At 46.8% G+C, this 24,545-nt stretch overlaps 1 protein-coding gene across 2 annotated transcripts in view; it reads left to right on the plus strand.

The window, feature by feature from the left end:
* Positions 1-1,045: 1,045 nt before the first annotated feature.
* The window catches only part of RAB11FIP1 (RAB11 family interacting protein 1), a 32,488-nt gene continuing 8,988 nt past the window's right edge, over positions 1,046-24,545 (plus strand). The window contains exons 1-5 of one of the 2 annotated variants that reach the window (XM_027070419.2): positions 1,046-1,515; positions 15,998-16,440; positions 17,759-18,563; positions 20,095-21,954; positions 22,734-22,842. In XM_027070419.2, the coding sequence (XP_026926220.2) occupies positions 1,139-1,515; positions 15,998-16,440; positions 17,759-18,563; positions 20,095-21,954; positions 22,734-22,842 (3,594 nt within the window). In that variant the 5' untranslated portion in view covers positions 1,046-1,138. The remainder of the gene's footprint in view (positions 1,516-15,997; positions 16,441-17,758; positions 18,564-20,094; positions 21,955-22,733; positions 22,843-24,545) is intronic. The other variant, XM_027070434.2, reaches the window with a different exon arrangement.

Raw genomic sequence — 24,545 nt, forward strand, 5'->3', positions numbered from 1 at the left:
CTAGTCCTGGCTCTGTTGCGGGACCCTGAACGAGTTACTTCTCTCCTCTGGGCCTTTCCTTAGCTCTATAACCTAAAACGTTCAAAGTGCCCTTTCCAATCTGATGACCCACCCATGGTTGAGCCTTTGAGGTAGCATATTGGGAACGAAGGGAATCTGCCAATCCAATGGATATCTGGAACAAGGAAGTAAATGATTGGGAGCCGAGAGATAAAAAGAAGGGAGAGACTGAAAAGGATCCAGCCAGGGAGAATTGGGGAACTGGGTGGGGGGGGGGGGGGCGGGGGAATGGCACTCTGTTCCTGAGGTCTGGTTTAGCAATCCTAATTTCAGTTCCTCTTTCATTCTCCTTCCCTAATTTAGCCTCTTAGCCTCACCTTTTTTGGTGAGGGCAGGGCAAAATAAGACACTCCCACACCACCTCCAGGTCGTCTCCCCCGCCTTACCTTCCCCTTTTCTGGCCCTCAAACGATCCTCCTCCTCCCCCGCCCACCTGGCGCCATCCCAGAACCCACCGTTCTCCAGAGTAAGCCGCCAACTGTCCCAAAGAGAAAAAGCGGTGAATTTGAAATCGCGTTCATTATCACCCTCATAGCTACTCTTGATTGAGAACTCACCGCGTGCCAGGCTACGTTATTATTATTATTTTTTTTTTACAGCACTTGTTTGAGGTGATTGTTATCTCATTTTATGGATGAAGAAACTGAGACCAAAAGATGTTAAGTAACCTGTGCCAGCTCACACACCTGCCAGTTGGCGGTGCCAGATTGGAAAAGAGGTCTGACTCCCACGGCAGTGCCCCGACCAGTTCCGGTTGGGCCTTGCGACCTTTGGCAGTTGGGGACCTCGTCCCTTAACTAACCACACCTCTCACGCCGGAATTCTCCAAGTCCCCGCCCCCGCCCGGCCGCGCCGGCCTCCGGCACCCCGGTATTCTCCAGCCAGTGCGGCGGAGGTCCGATCCGGCGCGGCAGGTGGGGCGGGCGGGGCGGGCGGGGCGGCCCGGGCGGGGGAGGCGGGCCCTGGGGGGGGGCGTGGCCGGAAGCCTTAAAGCGGCTGGGGCGGCGGGGTGGGCCGCAGGGGCTGCACATCCCGGTGATCTTCTCTTCGCTTCAGAGCCGGCCGCGGCGCAGTCACCATGTCCCTGGCGGCCTCGGCTGGCCGGGGCCCGGGGGCCGTGTGGTCCCCAACGCACGTGCAGGTGACGGTGCTGCAGGCGCGGGGCCTGCGGGCCAAGGGCCCCGGGGGCACGAGCGATGCGTACGCGGTGATCCAGGTGGGCAAAGAGAAGTACGCCACCTCGGTGTCGGAGCGCAGCTTGGGCGCGCCGGTGTGGCGGGAGGAGGCCACCTTCGAGCTGCCGCCGCTGCTGTCCGCCGGGGCCGCGCCCGCGGCCGCCGCCACCCTGCAGCTCACCGTGCTGCACCGCGCGCTCCTCGGCCTCGACAAGTTCCTGGGCCGGGCCGAGGTGGACCTGCGGGAGCTGCACCGGGACCAGGGCCGCAGGAAGACCCAGTGAGTGCGGGCCGGGGGAGGGGACGCGGAGCGGGGAGGTGCGGGGCGAACGTGTGGCTTGGCGCTGAGATCCACTTAGAGAGCGCGCGGCAGACACCGCGCCGCTGCGTCCCAAAGGGACGGACGGAGAGAGGCCTTTCGAGAGGGATCTCCCCGGCCGGTCACCGTATTCTCACCTAACTTCAACTTCTCCTTCGGCTGTCCCGCCCCAGCTCTCCCAGCGTGTAGGTTCTTTGCGGCGGGCGTGCGGGGTGGGGGCGGGGAGTACCTGGGGTAGTTTTGAATCTGCAGGGAGACGCTCAGCGCCCGGAACTTAGTAAGCGCTTAATGAATTTTTGATGAATTGAAAATACATGTGGGCTGACGAATTCTTCTTATTACTGTGGGTAGTGTGTATGTGTGATACACACATTAGCTTCTGTGGAAAGCCTCCTGGGTATTTCACTGTCCTAGCCACTGAGCTGGGAATGGCGGGGCCAGAACGCAGGGAGGATTAAGTGAAGGAGTGAAACGCACTGACACTCTCGGGCCCCAGAGGCTCACCGAGGGGCAGAGCAGAGGCATTGCAGTGTGGCCGCGCTGCTTAAGGGGTTGGTGAAGAGAATTTGCCTCTCTCTCCTCCCCTTTTCAACCCCCTCCTCCCCTGCCTCCCCAAAGCATGCTAAAACAGTTTAACTTTTCAGACTGAAAATTATTAACCCTGTTTGTCCTGGGCCCCAAATTAGTAAGGTGTGCTGGTTGGAGCCAGGGTCTGCCCTTGGCCAAGCTAAAGTGGGTGGTAGGCACTGTTTCTCTTTGGAGTTTGTCAGGTTCTCTCTGGTCCTACTCAGAATGGATGACTGCTCGCCTGTGGCTTCTCGGTGGCTTCTAGGTGTGAAGTTCTGTGCTAGGGTATCTCGCTCCCACAGGGAAAGCTGGACAACACCCAGTTCACTTCAAGGTGTCACCCATTTGTTTGTTCTCTTTCACAGGTGTTTGCCATGGAGCATTTGATTATGCTCATATCCTATACCAAAAGCTGGGCTCCTTAGCTTAATCGGTTGCTTTGTGCTGGACGGTAAATAGGCACGTCAGTCATATTACCACAGGTCCTCCAGTTGGTGAAGCATACTGATTCACATTGGGTGTTTTAGATATACACGGCATTTTCACTTTCCCTTGTGAACAGGACAGTAAAAGCCAGATGGTTTGAAGTTACCAGATTCCCTTTTCTGCAGGGTGGGTCCAATTTCAGCTTGCATGCTTGTGAATGTATTACCTGATTCACTTATCTGGCCAAAGATGAATAGGCATTTTCTGAATTCAAATCAGATAAAAATAGAGAGCCTTGAGGTGAGGATGGATAGGATATCTCTTGGCATCAACTTACAAGCCAGAAGGTGAGCAGTGTCTTTGCTAAGGAGGTGCTGAAGCAATGCTAATTTTCCATTTGATTAAATGACATTTGGGGCCTTGGGTTGGCTTCCTTTCCGGCTTCAACTGGGCGTCATTGGCTGTCCTTTGTCTTGTCCCATCCCAAGATGTGTGGATATTATCATCTGTTTCTGCCGTCTTTTTCTGTTGGAACATCTTATTCCCTTGAAGGATAGATCACATGTCCCTGCCAGAGATGAGGGTTCCAGATTCCTGGGTCGGGTGCCCACTCTGGTCCTGACTCATTGTTAGGCTTCAAGCGACTCGATCTCTAAACACCCAAGTTTCCCTATTTATATGTGGAGCTTGTTACCAGCTTAATTGATGTTTATAAGATGTTTCCAGGTTCCTGGATTAATGGGGCCTGTGTATAGGCTCGGAAGGTTCTGTTAACTGCTTTGTGAGGAATGAAAACCTCCTTAAATTCCCTATTTCAGAAAGGGTTCAGAGGTCTACATCTTCCTTTTTGTCATTCTCTCCAGTGTAATCCTAAACCTAGATGGTTCCTCCTGTCTATTGTAGGAGCTGATTACCACTTAGTCGCAGTATCAACTTTGTAGGAAAATGATGCTTAGTTGATGTGTTTTTTTTTTTTTTCGTAACTGCAAAGGAAGTCTTCTTTGCCCCATCAGCAGTAGGTGAAATTGCAAGCTTTCCATCTGCCACTTCCTGGGACTTTCCAGGGCGCTAGGGAACCTAGTGAAACCGAGCTTCTCTGATGCCTTGGTACATCACTTGGGTGCTCAAGATGGCTGACATGTGGAGAGTGATGCATACCGAGAGAGGTGGAAGTTTACCAGAAGGAAACTGGTTGGGCTAGGAAAATCATTTGAACTAGTTATTAATGGTTTGACTCCACCTTAGACATTAAAAACCAAAAACAGGGGCGCCTGGGTGGCTCGGTTTGTTAAGCGTCCGACTTCGGCTGGGTCATGATGTCACGGTGCGTGAGTTCGAGCCCTGCGTCAGGCTCTGGGCTGACAGCTCAGAGCCTAGAGCCTGTTTCGGTTCTGTGTCTCCCTTTCTCTCTGCCCCTTGCCTGCTCATGCTCTGTCTCTGTCTTGCTCTCAAAAATAAATATACATTAAAACAGAATTTTTAAAAAAATAAAATAAAAACCAGAAACAAAACATAAGTTCAATTTTGGTTTTCAGGTGTGTGCGTGTGTGTGTGTGTGTGTGTGTGTGTGTGCGTGCGTGCGCGAGCATGCATGTGTGTTAATCTCTAGCAAAGAAGAGTTGCTGTTATTTAGAGTATGACTTTTGTCACGGGTCCAGAAACTCAAGACGTTAAGAGTTAACTGTGCTCATACTTCCCTTTGTTCTCTTGATAAGCCCTCATCCATCATATGTTTGGAGTTCAGAAAATATGCTTTTCATGACTCAAATTTGGGGGACCTCAAATTTAGTGTGATGACACACATCTTTAAAATACCAAGTGGAGACTGACATAGAGGTAGGATACTTCTAATAGGGAATAGTGTGTGGCCCCTTTTGTTAAGAAGAAATTGAAATGGGGGCACCTGGGTGGCTCAGTCAGTTGGGCATCTGACTTTGGCTCAGGTCATGATCTCACGTTTTGTGGGTTTGAGCCCCGCGTCAGGTTCTGTGCTGACAGCTCAGAGCCTGGAGCCTGCTTGGATTCTGTGTCTCCCTCTCTCTCTGCTCCTGCCCCACTCATGCTCTCTCTCTCTCTCTCTCAAAAATGAATAAACATTAAAAAATATTTAAAAAAAGAAGAAGAAATTGAAATGTGTTTATTTTGTACTTTATTAAAGACCTGGGGTCACAGTTGGGCCTTGGTGAAATGGGAACCAGTTAAGTCTCACGCTCATAAAACAGACCTGAAGCTGAGAGGCCAGAAGGGTGGGGGGAACCTTTTTAGGATACTAAGAGCAACAAAATTTGGGGGAAATAATCTGTTAAAAACAGATTAAAATAAACATCCATTCAGGCTAGTGACTGAAAGGCCATTGTGTAACTAAATATCATGACACTTAATACTGTAATAGTCTTCCAGCTGTGAAGGGAGAGTGAGTGATGGAGAGTCATTTTCTTATGTCTCTTGAAGATGCAAGAGGGAGTTTGGTTGCACATGAAAGATTTGAGATTTTGAAGAACTATAAGTGTAGTAAGCTGCTATAATAAGTTGCCAGAGGAAATCCGGGTTATTAAAAAGAAATAAAGGCTCAATGGTTGTTTTCCTGGGAGAGTTGGATGTGGAGAAATGATTTAATTGACCAGAGAGATAAATAATAAGCTGTCAGGGGTACCTGGTTGGCTCAGTTGGTTAAACGTCCGACTTTGGCTCAGGTCACGCTCTCACGGTTCATGGGTTCAAGCCCTGAACTGTCAGCACAGAGCCTGCTTCAGATCCTCTGTCTCCCTCTCTCTCTGCCCCTCTGCTACTCTCTCTTGTAAATAAATAAACGTTAAGAAAAAAAAAGCAGTCAGTGTTTGTGCTTATACTGTTAAGTTTCCTAAGTGCAGTTAGGTTTTTTTTTGTAACCGATTGGAAAATTGGAGCAGTGTTACTGATTAAATTTTTCCTTTCTTGGGATTCCCCTTAAAGGTAACATTGGGCCTTTCTGGAAACCCTCCTGCCTCTCACAGTCCCCTCCTACTCCAGTGTAGGAAACTGACAGCTCAGTGCTTGAGACAGAGTTGTCTGTCAGCTCTGGGACAAGTAACCCCAACCTGGTTGTAGCCATGGAATGAAATGACTAAGAAGGGGAGAGTCATTGTTCCGGTGATGGGCAAGATGCTCCCTCATGTTCTTCATGGTATTATTTGTTTATTATTATTTTTTGAAGGGCAGGGGAGAGAGAGAGAGAGAGAGAGAGAGAAAGAGAGAAAGAGAAAGCAAGCCCAGGAAGGGCAGAGAGAGAGGGAGAGAGAAATCCCAACCAGGCTCTGGGCTGTCAGTGCAGAGCCAGACTCAGGGCTCGAACTCAAGAACTGTGAGATCATGACCTGAGCCGAAACCAGGAGCCGGACGCTTACTTGACTGAGCCCCCCGGGAGCTCATGGTATTGTTTGGTTACGATTTCATTTATAAGATATTTAGTTAGCTTGGGGAAAGTTCCAACCACCCCCCCCCTTTTTTTGGTCTTTAAAGTCCATATTTTTAGTACTTTTTTTTTTTTTTTTAACTGAAGTATAGTTGACCCACAATACTACGTTAGTTTCAGGTGTATACCATAGTCATTCGACAGTGCTATATGCTGTGCTATACTCACCGCCATCCGTCAATGCAGTGCTGTTACAGTACCACCAACTGTTCCCTATGCTGCACGTTCACGGCTGTGACCGATGCCTTTCACACCTGGAAGCCTGTGTCTCCCACTCCCCTTTACCCCTTTTGCCCATTGCCACCCCCTCCCTTCTAGCAACCACCACTTTGTTCTCACTGTATTTATGGGCCTGTTTCTGCCATTTGTTCCGGTTTTTAGATTCCACATAGAAGTGAACCCATATGTATTTGTCTTTCTCAGTCTGACTTATTTCACTTAGCATAATACCCTCTAGGTCCACCCATGTTGTGGCAGATGGCAAGATCTCATGCTTGTATTTTTAGTAAATGTATTTTAATACCTTCTAGGTGCCAAGCACTGGGGTGTAAACAATAGTGACCAAAACAGACACGATCCTTGCTTTCAGGAAGTTCAGAGCCTTGCGGGGGAGACAGACGTTAGGCAAATGAACACATGAATAAATAATCATGGATTATGATAAGTACTGTGGAGGAAGAGAACAGGGTATCATAAGAGGAAAGAACAGGAAGGACATGGCTTAAAGAAGGGGATGCTTCTCTGAGGCAGAAACCTGAAGTACAGAGACTTTTCTGGTGACAAGTAGAGGAAAAGGGCCTGAGGCAGAGGGAACAGCCTGCACAAAGGCCCTGAGGCTGGAACACCTGGGACGCTGGGGGGATTGTATAGATTGAGGCTGAAGAGGAAGGCAGGGTTTTATTTAAGAGCAGTGAGAAGTCACCGAGTATTAAAAGCAAAGGGTGTTGTGATCCACGTTGTCAAAAACCACTGTGGCTGTTGGGTGGAGAATGGATTCAAAGCAGGCCTCGCCTGGAATCAGATAGACAAAAATGGGAGGCTGTTACAGTAATCTAGGCCACCAGTGGTGGTGGCTTGCACTTGGGTGATGGCCATGGAGGTAGACAGAGGTGGTGGATTTCAGAGATATTTTGGAAGTTTAGTTGGCCTGATTTGTGATAGATTGGATGTGGGTGGGGGGAGAGAAGAGGAAGTGATAAGAATGAACTAATAAAATAAAGAGAGCTTGCTGTTGAAAATGAACCAGGAAGTGATGGTGCCTTCTTTCCCCAGCAGAGTGAGGTCACCATTACAAAGACAGCTTTGGGCAGTGACACCTGTGAGTAGAGTCTTCTGTTGGAAGGAATTAGTAGGAAACACCATTGAAACCAGGGTGGAAACCAGGGTGTGTATATGTGTGTCTCCAAGTATTTACAGTTTTAAAACAGGCCGAGTCTTTGTTTTGTAATAGTGTACGTAGCTAGTAAAATCTCACCGGTGCGCTCTAACACAGCTGATGAGGTCACTGCTTCAAGGAATATAGGACTAAGAAAAGGGAAAATAATACATAACATTAGGAAAAAGAAACCTATAAGTGAAAAATAAAACTCTAATAAGTTAACCATTTACATGTTTTTCACATTAGGGAAGGTGATCGTTCAGGAGAGTCTTGTGCCTTTTTTGTTGTGCTTAAACTTCCTTTTGGTTACAAAGACCTCTATTGTAGTTCTGTAACTACCATCGGAGGGAGGTTTTTATAAATAGTATTTGATATGTCATTTTAATTGTAGCGATTAACCAAAAAATGTTATAATTACATGGAAAGCAATACATATGCTTATTAAAATGTCACCCACTCTGACATAGGCTTGCTGACCTTCCCCTTTTCGCCCTTAACAGAAATCTTAGGTATCTATTAAAAATAGTACAATTTTAGTTGCCATACATCCTAGAAAACTGTGCTCCTCACTCTACACTTTGGAGACGCCAGCCTTGGCTAATTCCAGAAGGATGAAGCCCTAGGCTAATGGAGAAAGTGATAGGAGGTCGTTTTGGGCTTTATTTTCATCTCAGAGCAGTTCCTTGTGTGACCTTTGGTTCTGGGTCTTGTGCAGATCTCTAAATCTCTGGGCCTTTGAATTCCAACAAAATCAACACCGGGACCCTTGTATTGGCTTTTGAAGAAAATCGGTCCACTGCCAAGATATTTGTTTGGGAAAAGACTTGGCAGTGAGAGCTTCTCCTCTTAAGGTGTCCTGGGTCCGATCTTGCGCCCGAGCTGTGGCTTAGGAGACCAAGTCTGACTCTGCCTGCCTTTCCCTTGGCCCCGGACCACTTTGGTCTTGTTCTTTGTTGTGTGACCCAACGCAGGAGCTCGTAACATCTGTGTGAGTGAGTGAATGGTTGAGGTCCCTGTAGGCACAGAGCGGGCAGTCGTTTGCCTGCGTGGACATGGAAAACTGTTTAATCTTAGAATTAGCCCAGTGGATCAAAGACCAGGGGTGCTGGAGGTATGAAGTCAAAGCTCTGCTCTTTCAGTTTCTTAGTTTGGGCTGTGGCTTGTCAGTTGCCTTTTCTTAACACCAAGGAAGCAGGTTCCCATCTGCTAATGATGCCTTTGGCGAGGGAGCTGCAGTTAGCCACTAATGAGATGAGAAATTCCTTTCCTGCAGAGAAGGCTGTAGATCTTCTGTTAGAGAAAAAGCAAGGATTTTAGTCTCCAGGGTGTCCCTGAGGGACACATTTAGGAATGTGCCTGCGGAGAGAAAAAAGGCAGCGCTAATTAAGTGTCCTTTCCTGAATGCTGGGCTTTGAATGGAGTAGAGGGGAGGCATTTATAAGAAATCCCAGAAAAATGTTTCTAGAGGTGTGGCTGCTGTACGCTTCACCTTTTAAACACTCTTGTGAGAAGGGACTTGGCTAACCTAGGTGGAACAATTCAGGCTTCCAGAAAGCCTGGTCTGAAAAGGCCTCTTGTGATCATGAAGAATGGATGTCCTGTGTGGAGGGCACCAGGCAGCACGCTGGGTCCCGGGATATTTCTTCAAGGGTGTTGCCTCTTCTAGCACCAAAACTGGGGTTTTCCTTTTATGCTAATTGAACTTTGCATTTTTGCTAGTCATTTGTTGTTAAAACAGGATTTTACAATGTGGGTTCCCCTCCTCCTCTTTCTTGGGACTTAGCTGATTACACGATAAATCATAGACACTCTGCTTTCTTGCCAGGAACTCTCATAGAAAGAGTGTGAACCTGTTTGTGGGGTGGGGAGTGGACTGTTGGATCCCTTATGCTAGAGTGTATTTGTTTCCTTTTGTCCTGGTCCTGAGAAGGTGAACAAAAGCCATTGCATGTTTGTCCCGTCTCTTTGCATGAATAATAAAGGACCCTGTGGTTGCCGAGACATTGTTCTTTGACGGACCAATTGGGCAAGAGGCGAGATACCTGATCTGATGGTAGAATATTAACATTTGTGGCTTTTTGAGATATGATCAAGTAAAAAAAAAAAGGCAAGTAAATGAATACAGGAGGGGTGCACTTCCATGTTTAAAAACGAGTTGATGTTTTTCTAATTTGTAGAGAATCTTAAAATACCGATACTTGCTATTTCTTATAGTCTTCACCTATAAGGAGTCTAGCATTGAGTGATTTCAACTTAGAAAACATGTCTTGATCCTTATACTTCAGTCACGCCATCTCAGCATATCCCTGCAGTAGTTTGGAAGCCCTGTGTCTTGTCTGCTGTGTAGAAACCTGAAGGGTTTGATCTGAGGATCGTTACATCTCTCAGTAAGTTACAGAAAATACACACTGACTGTGGTGTTTTAAAAGACTCTTGTATACTTTTTAATTTTGGAGATTGCGGAATACAGACTTACTTTGTAACTGAGCCATTTCCTCCTCCCTTCAAATGCAGATCTTTATTGTTTGTGTTTGTTGGAGAGGTTTGGTTATCTAGGGGCAGGGCCAGTCAGAAATGTTGAGATCTTAAATTCCCTTCTGAGAACTATCTGCGGGGTAAACCACGGTATAGAAGCATTTGGCGGGATATCATACAGCCACTAGAAATGGTGGGTATGAAGACTGGAGGGCAAGAACGCACCACACGCTATAAAAATAAAATCACATGCAAACTCTGGTTACAACCAAGTAAGGATTATAGCTAATACTTATTGAATGCTTATTAAGTGCCAGACACTACATATATTAAGTCCCTTAATCTTCACTAGCATCCTTATTAGGTGCTTTCAGCCCTGTTTCAGAGGAACCTGAGCCACAGAGAGGTTAAGTAACTTGCCTGAAGTGTCTCAGCTAGTGGTTGTTAAAACGTACAGGAAAAACACTTCAAGAAGATATGTGAAAAGGAATAATGGTCACATTAGCATGAAAGTAAGTCCATTAAAAAAATTAACAAAAAATTCTCTGTAACTTGTTGTGCTCACTTTCTAAGAGAATTTCTGTAGAGCAAATAATAGGGAAGGGACCCAGGGCATTTTCAACCTGCTTTTTCTGTTCTGCCTCCTTTAGCACACCACTTACCAGTTTTCAGGATGGAGTTTGGTGGCTATAGGTGGCCTTTCAGTGCTGCTAGAATGGCTGTTTTAGGGGTTAGGGTAAAAAATGAGCCATTTGCCACTCAGGAGTTCTTCCAAGTTGTTAACGGGCAGAGAGGAAGCGTCACCGAGGGAGGCAAGGTTGGCCGATTGGTCATTCTGTAGTCAGAGTAAGGTAATCAAGACCAGCTACAAAGGGCAGTAACAAAACATGTGAAACTGCCTCGCCCGTGTAGGGAACACCACAGACGTTTTATAGGCCATAAACATTTCTGTCCCTGTTTGCTCTCCATTGCTTCTAGGCTACCGGGAGAAGAGTCTGGACATTTCACCATATGGAATCCCTCCTTTTCAGAACCCCATTCAGATGTTCTCAACTGCTAACCCCACATGTTCAGCCTTCTTTTTATTCCCTGGGGAAGACAACGAATGAGTTGCTTTTTAAAAATTCTTCATCCGTGAAAGATTGAGAGTGTCTGTGTCAAACACTACATCAGGTGCCTTTCTGTTCTTCCTGCTTCTTCCCTCACCTGAGGCCATAATCCCCTGTGTCATGATGCTTGGTTACCATGGAGATGACTCATGCTGTAAGTCACGGTTGAGATTTTGCAGGGAACAGGTTGGGGCGGGGGCCAGTCTACCACTGACCCTGAGTCCAGACCAGACCCACAGACGGAGAGCCCTGGAAATTAACACACATGAAAATGTTGAAGTGACTCGTAGAGCCATAGTGTTCTTTCTTTCCCTGCCTTCCCTGGAGCCACCTGTGTCTAATACAAGTATGCAGTATTAATTCGTTTTGCTGGAGCCCCTAGGTAGGTGGTTCGCATTTAATTTTGCTGAGGACCTTATTTGTGTGTGAGAACCCTTATTTGGGATGAAATTGTATGCGTTAGCAGGCATTTCTTTCCATGTCTAATTATTTTCTCATGCTTCAAAGTCAGAAAGAAAAGGTAACAGTGGTTCTAATGGAGCACTTTGTGATGTTTGGTGAGCCAGCTCTCTGTCCCACTGGAGGGTATGCCTTTTAGGGCAGAATCTGGCCTTTTCATTTTGTATTTCCAGTGGCTGCTATGTAAAAAAAAAATTGGAAGCGAATCTTTGAAGTCATCATTTCTCTGTACGTGTCTGCCCTGCGGAATGTTTCAAAGGAAAAACATGTTTGTTTCAGCTGCAGAAAGGTTATTTTTGAGACATACCGGCCAGTCCTTTACAAGGATAATCCCGAAAGCCTGCATTGCTGCGAGACTTCTCATTTCCCAAGAGTAGGAACCATACTCCCCTCACCCTGCCACATTCCGATGGAAGGCCCCCTGTGATCAGCTTTCCACGTATTTGAGCCGCGGAGTGAGACACGGTGCATTCTGAAAGCAGACTGGCCCTGAGAATTGGGCATGGTTGGATAATTCTAGCTCTTCTCAAAATGACTATTGAAAGGCCCAGAAGATTTGATGATGCGGGCCCAGGCAATAGAAGACATAAATGAATTTTTCTGTATTTTTAGCTCTTGCCTTGTCTTGTGTTCGATTAAAAAAACCGAAAACCCCAAACCCCCCAAAACTCTAAAATAGCAGGGTAGCCTGTTTGGATAATGGGCGTTTTTGTTTTTGTGTGCCCAGGACCATCATCCCTTGACTGAGGGGCGTGGAGGAGTGGGAAGATTGAAGTTTTCATTTTGTACCATTTTGTATGATTCGAATTTTTACCCTATGCCTGTTATTACTTTCGAATATAGTTTTTTTTATGTTTCCTATCACTTTTTATGTATTCAGAGATCCTTTTAATTTCCAAAGAATTGAATTTTTAATTATAAGTTAAAATAATTACTTGATTACAGAAGGGATCATTTGATTTTCTTGATAGGTTGCAGGAATTTTTCAGAAATACGGGCTTAAAAACAAACTCACTACCTTGGGATTATGGCTTTCTTTCTGTACCCTGCCCTTTGGACTAGGAAAATCAACCCAGCCCTGATTTTTGAGATAATTCAAGCTTTCTGGGCCTACCTGAAAGGTAATGCTGGAACACACCCAAGCTGCCACCTTACCTACACTGGGTGGCTTTGCTGGGACTTTGTTATTCAAGAATTGCTTCCGTGAGGTGCTGGAATTAAGTGAGCTAAAAAACAAATGCATAAAAAGGCACTTAAAATAAAATTGATGCTTGAATGCGGAAACCCACAAACGTATCTGGTTTGGGATTTCTTAGGGTGAGAAACATTTATGAATCATGGCTTTCATTTATTATAAAATTATCCTTGTGCCAAAGATTCCTTGCTTAAGTGGTTTGTTTGAATGTCATGTTGTTAGACAGAACAATTCCTGTATTCTTTTCCAGCTTTAACAAATCCAGCACAGATTGTTAAAAATTCTGAACGTTTGCATGGGACGCTTACCTGTGATTCAGTCTGCTTTTCACATCCTTAAATAGCTCTGTGGCTGTTCTTGGCTACCTGGTCTTTGGTTTGAGGTTTGCCTGTGAAAATAAAGGATAGGAACAGTTGCTGGAGCGTCTATTCACACCTCCTAGTGGTTTTAGAAGTTCCCCAAACAGATCCCACTTTAGTTCCCCGGGGACTGATCCTGGGCATAGGTGCCCAGGGAGGATTCTAGAGTCGGTTGTAGCTTCGCTCAAAGTGAACAGACTGGTGGTGATACTTTTGGAAAGGAGGGCTGGTCCCAGGAACTGTGGATGGCACGCTTTGAAGGTCATCTTTGCATCCCCTGCTTGGCTAACAGTATGAGTTGTGTGGAGGAGGCTGGGGAGAAGGCCGGACTGACCCCGCTTCCGTGGGCAGAGAGGTCAAACTTCTTGCAGCCGGTGTGGTCATCGGAACCTCTGCATTCAGCTTCAGCAACTTCCCCTTTCAGGTGCCTGCAGTGGGTTTTTACCAAAGCTAACCACCCTTCATCACCAGGGCTACCATTTAGCCGCATGACGGGCAGATGAGAAAAAGAAATAATCCTCTGGACATCTAAATGACAAATAAGCAAGCTATTCCAGGCTAGGTCTTGGAAAATATATTGTGAAGACACTAGGCTGGCAGGGGTGAGGTTGTCCGTAAACACCTTGCGTCTCCCCCTGCCCCGCCCCCCCCCCAGCCCCCCAGCTGTGGATTGTGGTTTTAAAAACCATAAAAAATCTCCTCTAAAAGTCCAGAATAGTAGCTTATATCATTTTCTCCGATTTTTGGATGTTTTTTTTTTTTTTAATTTTTTTTTTAACGTTTTTATTTATTTTTGAGACAGAGAGAGACAGAGCATGAACGGGGGAGGGGCAGAGAGAGAGGGAGACACAGAATCGGAAGCAGACTCCAGGCTCTGAGCCATCAGCCCAGAGCCCGACGCGGGGCTCGAACTCGCGGACCGCGAGATTGTGACCTGAGCTGAAGTCAGACGCTTAACCGACTGAGCCACCCAGGCGCCCCTGGATGTATTTTTTAAATCAAGTTTAAGTTGTTCTTGATGACTTTGTATACTGGACTCTATATGTAATCTCATGATTTATGGTTGGTGGTGACTGTGGTGGGATTTCCCCCTTTTCTTCCTAGAACATTTCTTAGTACTTTTTTCCTCGGTACTTTCTTTCTTATGGTAGGGCCTTTTAAATGAGAAGCTTAAACCTGCCTCAGAAAGAATTTATTTATTTTCTTAAGTTTTATTTATTTATTTGTTTTGAGAAAGAGAGAGAGCTGGCGAGGGACAGAGACACCTAGAGAGAGCATCCCAAGCAGACTCAGCACAGAGCCCAACACGGGTTCAGTCTCACAACCTTGAGATCGTGACCTGAGCCAAAATCAAAAGTCAGCCGCTTAACCGACTGAGCCACCCAGGCACCCCTCACAGCACCCCGCCTTTTTTTAAAGTTTATTTATTTAGAAAGAATTTAAATTTGAATCTCCTCTCTGTGTGTTGTGAACATGGCCCATGGGAGGTGAGTTAGCAAAGAGTGTAAAGCAGGAATCTTGGGGTTAGAGAATGAATAGGACCTTTGGAGAAATGCAGAACTGATTCAGAATCCTGGCTGTGCCCCTTAACAGTGGTAAGACCTGGTACGAAACACTTAACTTGTGAGCCTCAGTGTCTTTGTAAAGTGAGTATAATGTCTACTGTGTGTCATTCTGGGGACACTAACTCCAGGATGTTCCTAAGTGTGCACAGTGCCAGGTTATGTTGTAGATGCTATTTAAGTGTTAGGTTTCTGCTTCCTTCTGCCCCTTTCCTCTCAGTTGTAAAACGAGCTAAGGTAGTGGGGCAGGGATCTGCCCTGCGAGCAAGACAGGCTGAGAGTGAAGGAGGAAACTGTGCTCTTTTGAGCAAACCCGTCATTTCCTTTACGTCCACGGCCCTCAAAGTAGGTCACCCCAAAGAACATCCAAATGCGGTTTCTCAGTTTGTACGGTAACGCCGGGGATGGCTGTCGGTGGACCGTGGATTCAGACCTATTTGCTCTGTAGTGGTCATGCCACGGATCCGCCTCACCTTCTTGGAGGTCACCAGATGGAACATGCCAAGGGGAGATTTCTTTTTCTGAAGTTTGTCTTTCAGTCGAGTTGGACTGATACAATACTTGCCCTGTCTTGAAGTAGTTTGCAAATGACCCATTGAAATACTTGGATAATGTTTGAAATCTTCTCTTTTTAGGAGTATTAAGCTAGGGAAGAATGTATCCTTTCCACTTCTAATTCTTATTATTTTTTTAGTGTAGTAAAATATACGTAACAAAATTTACCAACCGTTTTTTAGTGTATGGCTCAGTCCAGTACATTCACACTGTTGTGCCACCGCCAACCGTCCTTGTCCAGACTTTTTTATTTCCCGAAACTGAAACTGTACCCATTAAGGACTAATTCTTATTCACTTCTGGCCCCGGCCCTGGACAGCCACCGTTCTCTGTGGATTGGACGGCTCTAGGCACTTCATAGAAATCGAATCATACCATATCTGTCATCTCGTGACTAGCTTATTGCACTCTTTTTGAAAAACAATTTTTTTTTTTTTATTCTGTCCTGTGTTTTCTATCAACTCCCCGGCAGGGATGGTTCTACAAACCCTTGCCCTTTTTTCTGAGATTTATGTGTCAATTTCCATTTTGCCTTCTGTTTGTGTATGATCTTTGCATCTTTCCCCTATTGAAGCCAAATACCAGTCCTAGGAGAGGATTTGATGGAATGTTTGTTATATTTATTTTATTTTTAGAAATAGCTTATCGAATAAAGGTTTTAAGTGACTGTACGTTCAGTACAGAATCAGATCCTATCTTTGCCTACGGGGTGTCTTCTCAAAAATAAAACTACAGGTTCTGCCTTCATTCCCCACCCCACCCTCTACTCTCCAAAGAAGAGAGCCCAAGAATGCATTTATCTAAGAGGTTGGTAGTAGCAGAGAAGAAGAGAGGCCAAGTTGATGGACATTGTGAACATTGTTTTAGGCCCAATTCAAAGGTAACCTCTCAGCCTTTCTCCTCGTAGGTGGTATACCTTGAAATCCAAACCAGGAAAGAAGGATAAAGAGCGAGGCGAAATTGAGGTTGACATCCAGTTTATGAGAAACAACATGACCGCCAGCATGTTTGACCTTTCCATGAAAGACAAGTCTCGGAATCCATTTGGGAAGCTGAAGGACAAGATCAAGGGGAAGCATAAGGATAGCGCGTCCGATACTGCTTCAGCTGTCATTCCCAGCGTCACACCCTCCGCCGACAGTGATGATGAGTCTACTTCAAAAGACAAGAAAAAGAAGTCGAAGATCAAGACCTTGTTTTCCAAGTCAAATTTGCAGAAAACACCACTTTCCCAGTCCATGTCTGTCCTGCCTACTTCAAAGTCAGACAAAGTGCTGCTTCGTCCTGGAGGCTTTCAGTCCCGGTGGCAGGATGATGAAAATGAGGATGAGTCCTCCTCTGCCTCGGATGGTGAGTTTTCTCCTCCTCCTTACTTGGCGCTCTCGCTCTCTCTCTCTCTCTTTCTCTCTCTCTCTCTGTCTCTCAGTCTACTTTGCTTTAAGAGAGAAGAAACAATGTGGTGTCCGGGTGGCTCAGTCAGTTCAGCATCTGGCTCTTGACTTTGCCTCAGGTCATTATCTCACGGTTCCTGGGATCGAGCCCCGCATCGGGCTCTGTGCTGACAGCATGGAGCCTGCGTGGGATTCTCTGTTTCCCTCTCTTTTTCTGCCCTGATCCTGCTCACCTCACTCGCTCTCTCTCTCTCTCTCAAAGTAAATAAATAAACTTTAAAAAAAAAAAAAGAGAAGAAACAAATCTTAAGAGAAAGATTTTAATTCAGTTCCTCAGTTACTAAAATGGTGTTGATGGTCATGATGATGGATGATCTTGGTTAGAAAGGCTTCTCGGGCCGCTTGGGTGGTTTAGTCAGTTAAGTGTCTGACTCTTCATTTCGGCTCACGGTTATAATCTCATGGATTGTGGGATTGAGTCCCGCATTGGGCTCTGTGCTGACAGTGCAGAGCCTGCTTGGGATTCTCTCTCTCTTCCTCTGTCTCTGCTTCTCCCCTGCTTGTTCATGCATGCACGCCCTCTTTCTCTCTCAAAATAAATAAATGAAATGAATGAATGAATGAATAAATAAATAAATAAATAAATAAGTAAATAAAAAGAAAGGCTTCTCTATTTCTAAGCACTCTGGTTTCTAAGAATGCATAAATTCTTTTCTAAAACGTCTGGCTCTGTAACTGATGTACATTAATATAAGCTTTTGGAATTAACGAAATGTATGCATCTGGGTTTTTTTTTTTTTTTTCTAGTTAAGGGTAAAATCATGCAACCTTAGAGTAATTCTGATATTTCATTTATTCATCAGGTATTTATTGAGGTCCTATTGATGTGCGTAACCTTCATGGGCTACATCCTTAATGAAAGTTGAGGAATTCAGTTCCTTTAACTGTGAATTAAATGTGTGTTTTGAACTTCAATTTCAATGACCAAATGCAGGTTGCTGTTGGCCAGATTCTGCCCTTCGCATTGGTTTAATGCAGAGCTTCTCAATCCCAGCACTATTGGTAGTTTGGGCCAGATAATTCTTTGTTGTGGGGCTGCTCCCTGTGCTGTAGGATCTTTAGCAGCAACCCTGACCTCTACCTGCTAGATGCCAATAACACACCCAATGGCGGTTTACCAAAAATGTATTCAGACGTGGAGAGACGGACCCCCTTCCAGTTGTGAACCACTCGTTTAACATCTTGTTTCCTTTGGATCTTTGCTTTTCTTCCCATAGTCCTGTCTCCCAAGAGAACAGAGAGTGCACATCCTAAGCAACTGAACCAGATCAATTTCAACCTTCCCAAGAAGGAAGGAGGACTCCCCTTTCTTGGTGGCCTTCGGTCTAAGAATGACTTCCTTTCTCGCTCTAATGTCTGTATCAACGGGAACCATGTTTATGTGGAGCAGCCAGAAGCCAAGAGCGAGACCAAGGACAGCACCCCTTCTTCTTCCCCGTCCCCCCAGGGCTTCAGGAAGAAGCATTTGTTCTCCTCCACCGAAAACCTGGCCACTCGGTCCTGGAAGGAGCCTGGCGACGTTGGGGCGGTGTCTTCCGACAGACAGTTCTCTGAGTCTTCCACAAAAGACTCTCTGAAATCTATGTCTCTGCCATCCTACCGGCCACAGGTCAGTGGGGACATTCAGGAGAACAGGGCTCCAGTGAGCTTGGAGGCGGCAAAAGAAACCAAGGAGAGCAAGAAGCAGGAGAACAAGAAGTCCTCTTTGCTGTCTCTGGTGACAGGAAAGAAGGATGCGGCTAAGGGCAGTGAAGGCGGAAGCCCCCCTACAGTCCCAGGAAAGGAGAAGGAAGGCACGCTTATGGAAGTCACACCGAGGGGGGACCAGGCGGGGCCTGACGGAGACCTAGTAGAAAGATCTGAGAAGGATACTACGGCTGTTGTCTCCGGACGCGGTAAATCCCTGAATCCCTTTGAGGATGTGCAGATCACAGAACCGGAAGCTGACCGAGAGCCCAAGTCTGAACCTACACCACCTGCTCCCTCTGTAAGGGCTCCGCAGACCAAAGCTGTCAAGCCTCGGTGAGTCTTGTTCCTTCTCATGCAGGGCCTGCCCCTCACTGCTCGGTGTAATCAGTGGGGTCTACCGTTACAGCACCTCTTGCTCGTCGTTCTATGGCGGTCCCTGTGTGTGGCAAGCATTTGATAGTCTAAGTGGTTTTCAACCAGCCCAGCCTGCCTGCCTGCCTGCCTGCCTGGCCTGCCCTGCACAGACGGCAGTGATGCGTCCCGGCCCAAAGCCACGGCCACCATGTGTGGTCTGCCCGTCTCAGTAGGACGTTCAGACCCCGATGGACTGCCGCAGGGTGTAGCAGATTCTGAGTATTGCAAGTTGGGAATACCAGATTGGGGTTGTGGTTATGCGCAGAACATGTGTGTATTTAAAGTTCTTACCACATATTTCCATTTGAGGCAGATGTTATCTCTCCTCCTTGCACTTTGGCTCTGGTCTGCTGGCACCAGAGACCCTTGATCCACCTTTGAGTGTGCCCGAGACAGTTCTCAGAGTGTTTAGGGTGCCCCTCGTGGCAGGAGCCTGGTGGGGGGGGTGATGCGTCGGGAACTTTCTGCTTTCAGCATGACTCACGTTCGCACGAACAGTATTTCTGTGGTCTGGGGTGGGGGAGACTTTTTTTGAGATTCTGCTTACTTTGATTTCAGACACACAGACACATACACTCAGGCCATTCCTCTTCAAAATTTGTGCCTGTTGCCTTGAGGTGCCTCTTGTACTGCTTTGAACTTTTTAGATGCTTTTTGTTTATCACCAAAAGACACTGTAAACTGTTGCTTTACCTGGAGCTTTCTCTTTCTGTGACAACAGCCCTTGTGTGGCAGGTGTGCTTGGTGATCAAAGTGTCCCTTTTATGGGGCACCTGGGTGGCTCAGTCGGTTGAGTGTCCGACTTTGGCTCAGGTCATGATCTCACAGTTCATGGGTTTGAGCCCCGTGTTGGGTTCTGTGCTGTCAGCTGGGAGCCTGCTTCAGATCCTCCCTCCAGCCCCTTTCTCTGCCCCTCCCCTGCACGCTCGCGCACTCTCTCTCTCTCTCAAAAACGAATAAACATTTTTAAAAAATGTTTTAAAAAGTGTCCCTTTTATGTATTAAATAATTCATGTTTCTTCCTTAACTTCTTTTTGTTGTTGTTGTTTCTTAACTTTTTTTTTTTTTTTTAAAGTTCACCTATTTATTTTCAAGAGAGGGAGAGGGAGAGAGAGAGCAAGGGAGGGGCAAAGAGAGAGGGAGAGAGGGAATCCCAAGCCAGCTCCACACTGTCAGCAAGGAGCCTGATGCGGGGCTCAAACTCACAAACCATGAGGTCATGACCCAAGCCAAAACCAGAAGTCAGATGCTTAACCAGCTGACACACCCAGAAGCTCCCTCCTTCTTTAACTCCTTAAGATACTGTCCCAAGTATAAAAAAGCTCTCCCCTTTGGATCAATTTTATTTTTACATGTTTTTTTTTTTTTTTTTTTTTTTTTTTTTTTTTTTTTCTTTCTCTTCTGATGCATCTGCAACTGACCTGCAGATTTTATTTTGTCCTTTTTGCAGACTGGAAGTGTCTCCAGAGGCTCAACCCACAGCCAGGCTTCCTTCTTCCCCTGACTCTCCTCTCTTTTTTTCCGCTCTTCTTTCCGGTTCTGGCCAGACACCTGTCCTTTCTAAATCGGGTCATGGCTCAGAGACACTGTCCTCTGAATCTCCTTCTGTCTTCTCTTTCTCATCTCCTGTAGCGGCCCCCATTTCCACATCCACGCCGGTTGAAAACTGGCCTTCCACAGACAAGGGCCAGGCCGGTCCTGAAGAACCATCCTTACTCCTTAAAGCAGAATTGCAAAAGGAGAGTTTAACACAAGTTCCAAAGACTGTTTCTTGTGCCTCGGGGTCCCTTTCTAAACAGCTACCCACTCCAGTGAGGAAAGGGCCAGAAGATTCTCCGAGGAAGACCAGTGAGGTAGGCCCAGAGAACACCGTCAGTAATGACTCAGCAAACTCTCTCCTGAAGCAGCCTGAGACCGAGCCACAAGAAGTTCTGAGGTTGCCCCCCTCAGAACAAGCCTCTGTCCCTTCATCTCAGGGGACCCAAGAAATGACATTCGCCCTTTCATCCCCAAGTGGCGAGATTGAAAGCCCAGCTGGGAAGCCTCCGATGGGGGAAGACACAGATGTCACAAGTCCATGTGGGTCTTGTGGGGAGAACAGAGTGAAGGACGGCAGAACGGCTTCTGTGGTTCCAGAAGCAGTGTTCCCTCTTCAGATGGCAGAATCATCCCCTACTCTTGGCTGTGCCATGCAGACGCACGAGGAGAATGTCCACGAGGGCCGAAAGAAAATCAAGAAGCGGGTGTCATTTTCTGAGCAGCTCTTTACGGAGGAGGAGTTAGAGAAGTCCCCCGGGTCAGAGGAGGAGGACGAAGGGAACCCCCAGGAGCCGCCACGGGAAGGAGCCACGGCTGGAAATGGGTCAGATGGGGAGCCTGCCGGGTCTGTCCACACAGAGGACTCCAAGAGGGAAGCGGCCAGTCAGGGTGCGCTAGCTTCCACGGCCGATCCCCTTGCCCTCCCCTGCGAGGAGAGTTTCTCAGAAGGCCCCGTGAGTGAAGCAAGCTCGGAGCAAGACCTTCCCCTCTGTGGGGTCGAGGGAGACCGTCTGCTCATGGCCGAGAATCAGATCAAAGCCAGTGATCACGAAGGCTTATTGTCCGACCCCCTGGGTGGCCTTCCCTCTGCCCCAGGTATTAGCTCTCCAGTCCTGGCTGACCTGGGCTTAACCCTTCCTTCCATCCCCGAAGTGGCATCGGATGACGAAAGATTGGATCAGGTTGAAGATGACGGAGATGGAGAGATGGCCCAGGTGGCAGCCCCGGAAGCCGGGCCTTCTTCCTTGAGCACGTCACCTGCCCATCCTGAGATGGGAAAGGGGCCCAGAGGCCAGGCAGCGCCCACCGAGAGCCTGCATGACCCCCAGTCGAAGGCACCCAAAGCATCCATTACAGCTTCTTCTTCGGACCACGGCTTCCCGACCACAGCTTTGGGAATTCATAAACCAGATTGTGGCAAGAGTTCACGCTCGGATAAACAGCGGTCAGGTCCTGGCGGTGGCGAGAAGGAAGAGTTGCCGGGAAATGGGGGGCCAAGCCAGCGTCCTGAAGCGGCCCTGGATTCTCCTGTACCCAGCCCCTCCTTTTCTGAGACCTTTCCTGTTCCGCACTCTTTTCCTAGCTACCCACACGCTGACACGCACCACACCAGTACAGCAGAATCTCAAAAAAAAGCAACAGCAGAGGGCCCTGCTGGTAAGGTGGACAATTCTGGCAAGAGGAAGCCGCTTCTTCAGGCCTGGGTCTCACCCTCAGAGACACATCCAGTCTCAGCTCAGCCGAGCACGGGAACGGGGTCAGCCAAGCACAGGTGAGAGTCGGGAAAGGTTGTTTCGACGTGAGCGATGTCCCCCACCCTGCCCACCCTGCCCTTTGCTTTTTGTCTGCCGAGGTTCTGGCTTTCTAACCGCACAGATATCTTGATGGTACATACTGTGCATTTGGCTGGTAGGGGCTGTTTTCAAAGGGTCTTCCCCCTGTGGTGGGAATCCCTCCCCTAGACACTTCTACGTTTGTAAGGAGGACATAGTGACAGGCTTCAAAGCCAGTTTTGGAATAATTCAGCATAGTCAGATTTGGGGCTCTCAGATTGCAGAGATGTCTCGTGACCAGCATCTTCCTAGTATCAGAAGCCAACAGAGACAGAGTGGTGGAACCTAGCAGGGTTGAAAGCTTGCATTAAGCACCGGCCGATGTGAAGCGGGTGTATTTGTTCTGAACTCTTCCTTTACTGTTGAGGAGCAGCAGGCTCTGTAGGGACTCACACGGTGCCATCTGAGGCTGTCGTTGTCTCAAAAGTAAGAGACCGTCTCTAATGTTCTTCTGACAGTGATCAGGAGACCAAGGGTCTCGCGAGAATGTCAGGACCCCTGGCTGTCAGGTGGGTGGGCTTTGTTGACCTTGTGGCTGCCTTGTGCTGACTGCTTTCACATCCACAGGAACATTGGCGTGTTTTGGACTGGGGGTGTGAACACAATGTATCACCACTCTGTCCCCTTGTCTGTCTTGCTGACTGCCATCTGTGAGATGGACAGTTTCTCAGTTTTGTCATTACAGAAAGGTCTAAGGATCCTATCCCCTTCTCTTTAGACTTCATCCCGTGAAGCCAATGAACGCAGCAGCCCCCAAGATTGTTAATTCCAGCTTGGGCACTGCCACCATCATCAGTGAGAACATGATCAACGAAGCCATGATGAAGGTATGCTTTCTCCAAGAAATAGACATGCTAGGGGTGCCTGGGTGGCTCCTTCGGTTAAGCGCCCGACTTCAGCTCAGGTCATGATCTCACTCTCCGTGAGTTCAAGCCCCGCATTGGGCTCCATGCTGACAGCTCAGCTCAGAGCCAGGAGCCTGCTTCCAATTCTGTGTCTGCCTTTCTCTGTTCCTCTCCTGCTCATACTCTGTCTCTCTCTCTCTCTCTCTCAAAAATAAACATTAAAAAAAAATTAAAAAAAAAAAAGAAATAGACATGCTAGTTAGGGATCTATACAAAACCCGTTTCTAGAGCCACCATTATGTACACCTCCTTGGGTAGCAGGTAACGCCAGGAGCAATTTAACCTTATGTCTGTGTCTTTGGATAATCTTTGGGAGCTTCTACACTTTCCACTATATAATTACTATTCCCCTTATGGTTACTGACTTATTGGCAGATTGTTTGTTGTCCCCAAGCAACGTGATTGATACTGTTACTTCTTGTCAGTAAGAAGAAAATGTCACCCACCATCTGGTCCATTCAAATTCGATATTTTCATTTCCCCGTGTATCTTTTCTTATCTTTTGGCACGAATGTAAAATTCCTGGGGTTGTAATCATGGCATAGATATAATTTTCTGAAACTTTATTCTACAGTCATTTCAAAATTAAAAGTTGCAAGAATAGAACAAAGAACTCCTATATACCTTTCATCCCAATTCACCAATTGTTGACATCTTACCACAGTGGTTTTATCATTGCCACCCTCTCTCTCCCCATCCCTGTCTGTTCTGTCTTTGTATATACATACTTTTTTTTTTCTTCTGAACCGCTGGAGGGTAAGTTGCCTACCTCATGTCCCTTTTACCTCTAAAATACCTAAGCATGTGATTCCTAAGAATGAGGATATTTAATCAGGATCACGACTTTTAAAATTGGCGTAATCCTCTTTTCTCATCTCTAGCCCAAATTTCAGGTCCACCCGTTGTCTCATTAGTGTGCTCCTTCGTTTTTCTGTCTTTCTTTCTAGTCCGGGATCCAATCCAGGATCTCTCGCTCTTACGTTGCTATGTCTCTCTAGACTCTTTTATCCTGGATCCCCCAGCCTTCTTTGTCTTTCAAGACCTTGACATTTTCTAAGACTTCAGATCAGTTGTTTTGTAGAGTTCTCCTCAGTTTGGATTTGTCTGCTCAAAACCTCATGGTTTGGTTGAGGTTATGCATTCTTGGCAGGAATTAACCATGCAAGTCATGTGTCCCTTCCCGGTGCATCGTGTAAAGAGGCACATGGTTTCAGCTTGTCCTGGTAGTGGGAGTGTTAACTCTGATGACTTTCTGTAGGTGGTGCCCACCAGCGTCTCTAGGATAACATTGCTATTTATCCCCTTTACAATCAATAAGAATTTGTGGGGAATTAATTTCAGACTCTGTAGGTATCCTGCTCCTCACCAACCTTTCATTCTCAGGCTTTTGTATCCACTGATGAATACATCAGTGGCCAAATTGGTGGTTTTCCAGCCCCATTGCCTGCATGGAGACACTGGTTCTCTTATTCATTTGGTGGTTTATCTAGTATACCATAAGCATTTTTGTATGTTGCTACTTAATTCTTTGAAATGGTTATATCAATATTTACTTAACCTGTTCCCCTATTATTGGATATTTGGGCTGTTGTCTGTTTTTCAGTGTGAATGCTGTCATAGTCAAT

This window comes from Acinonyx jubatus, chromosome B1 (genome assembly GCF_027475565.1).
Source record: "Acinonyx jubatus isolate Ajub_Pintada_27869175 chromosome B1, VMU_Ajub_asm_v1.0, whole genome shotgun sequence".
Taxonomy (NCBI): Eukaryota; Metazoa; Chordata; class Mammalia; order Carnivora; family Felidae; genus Acinonyx; species Acinonyx jubatus.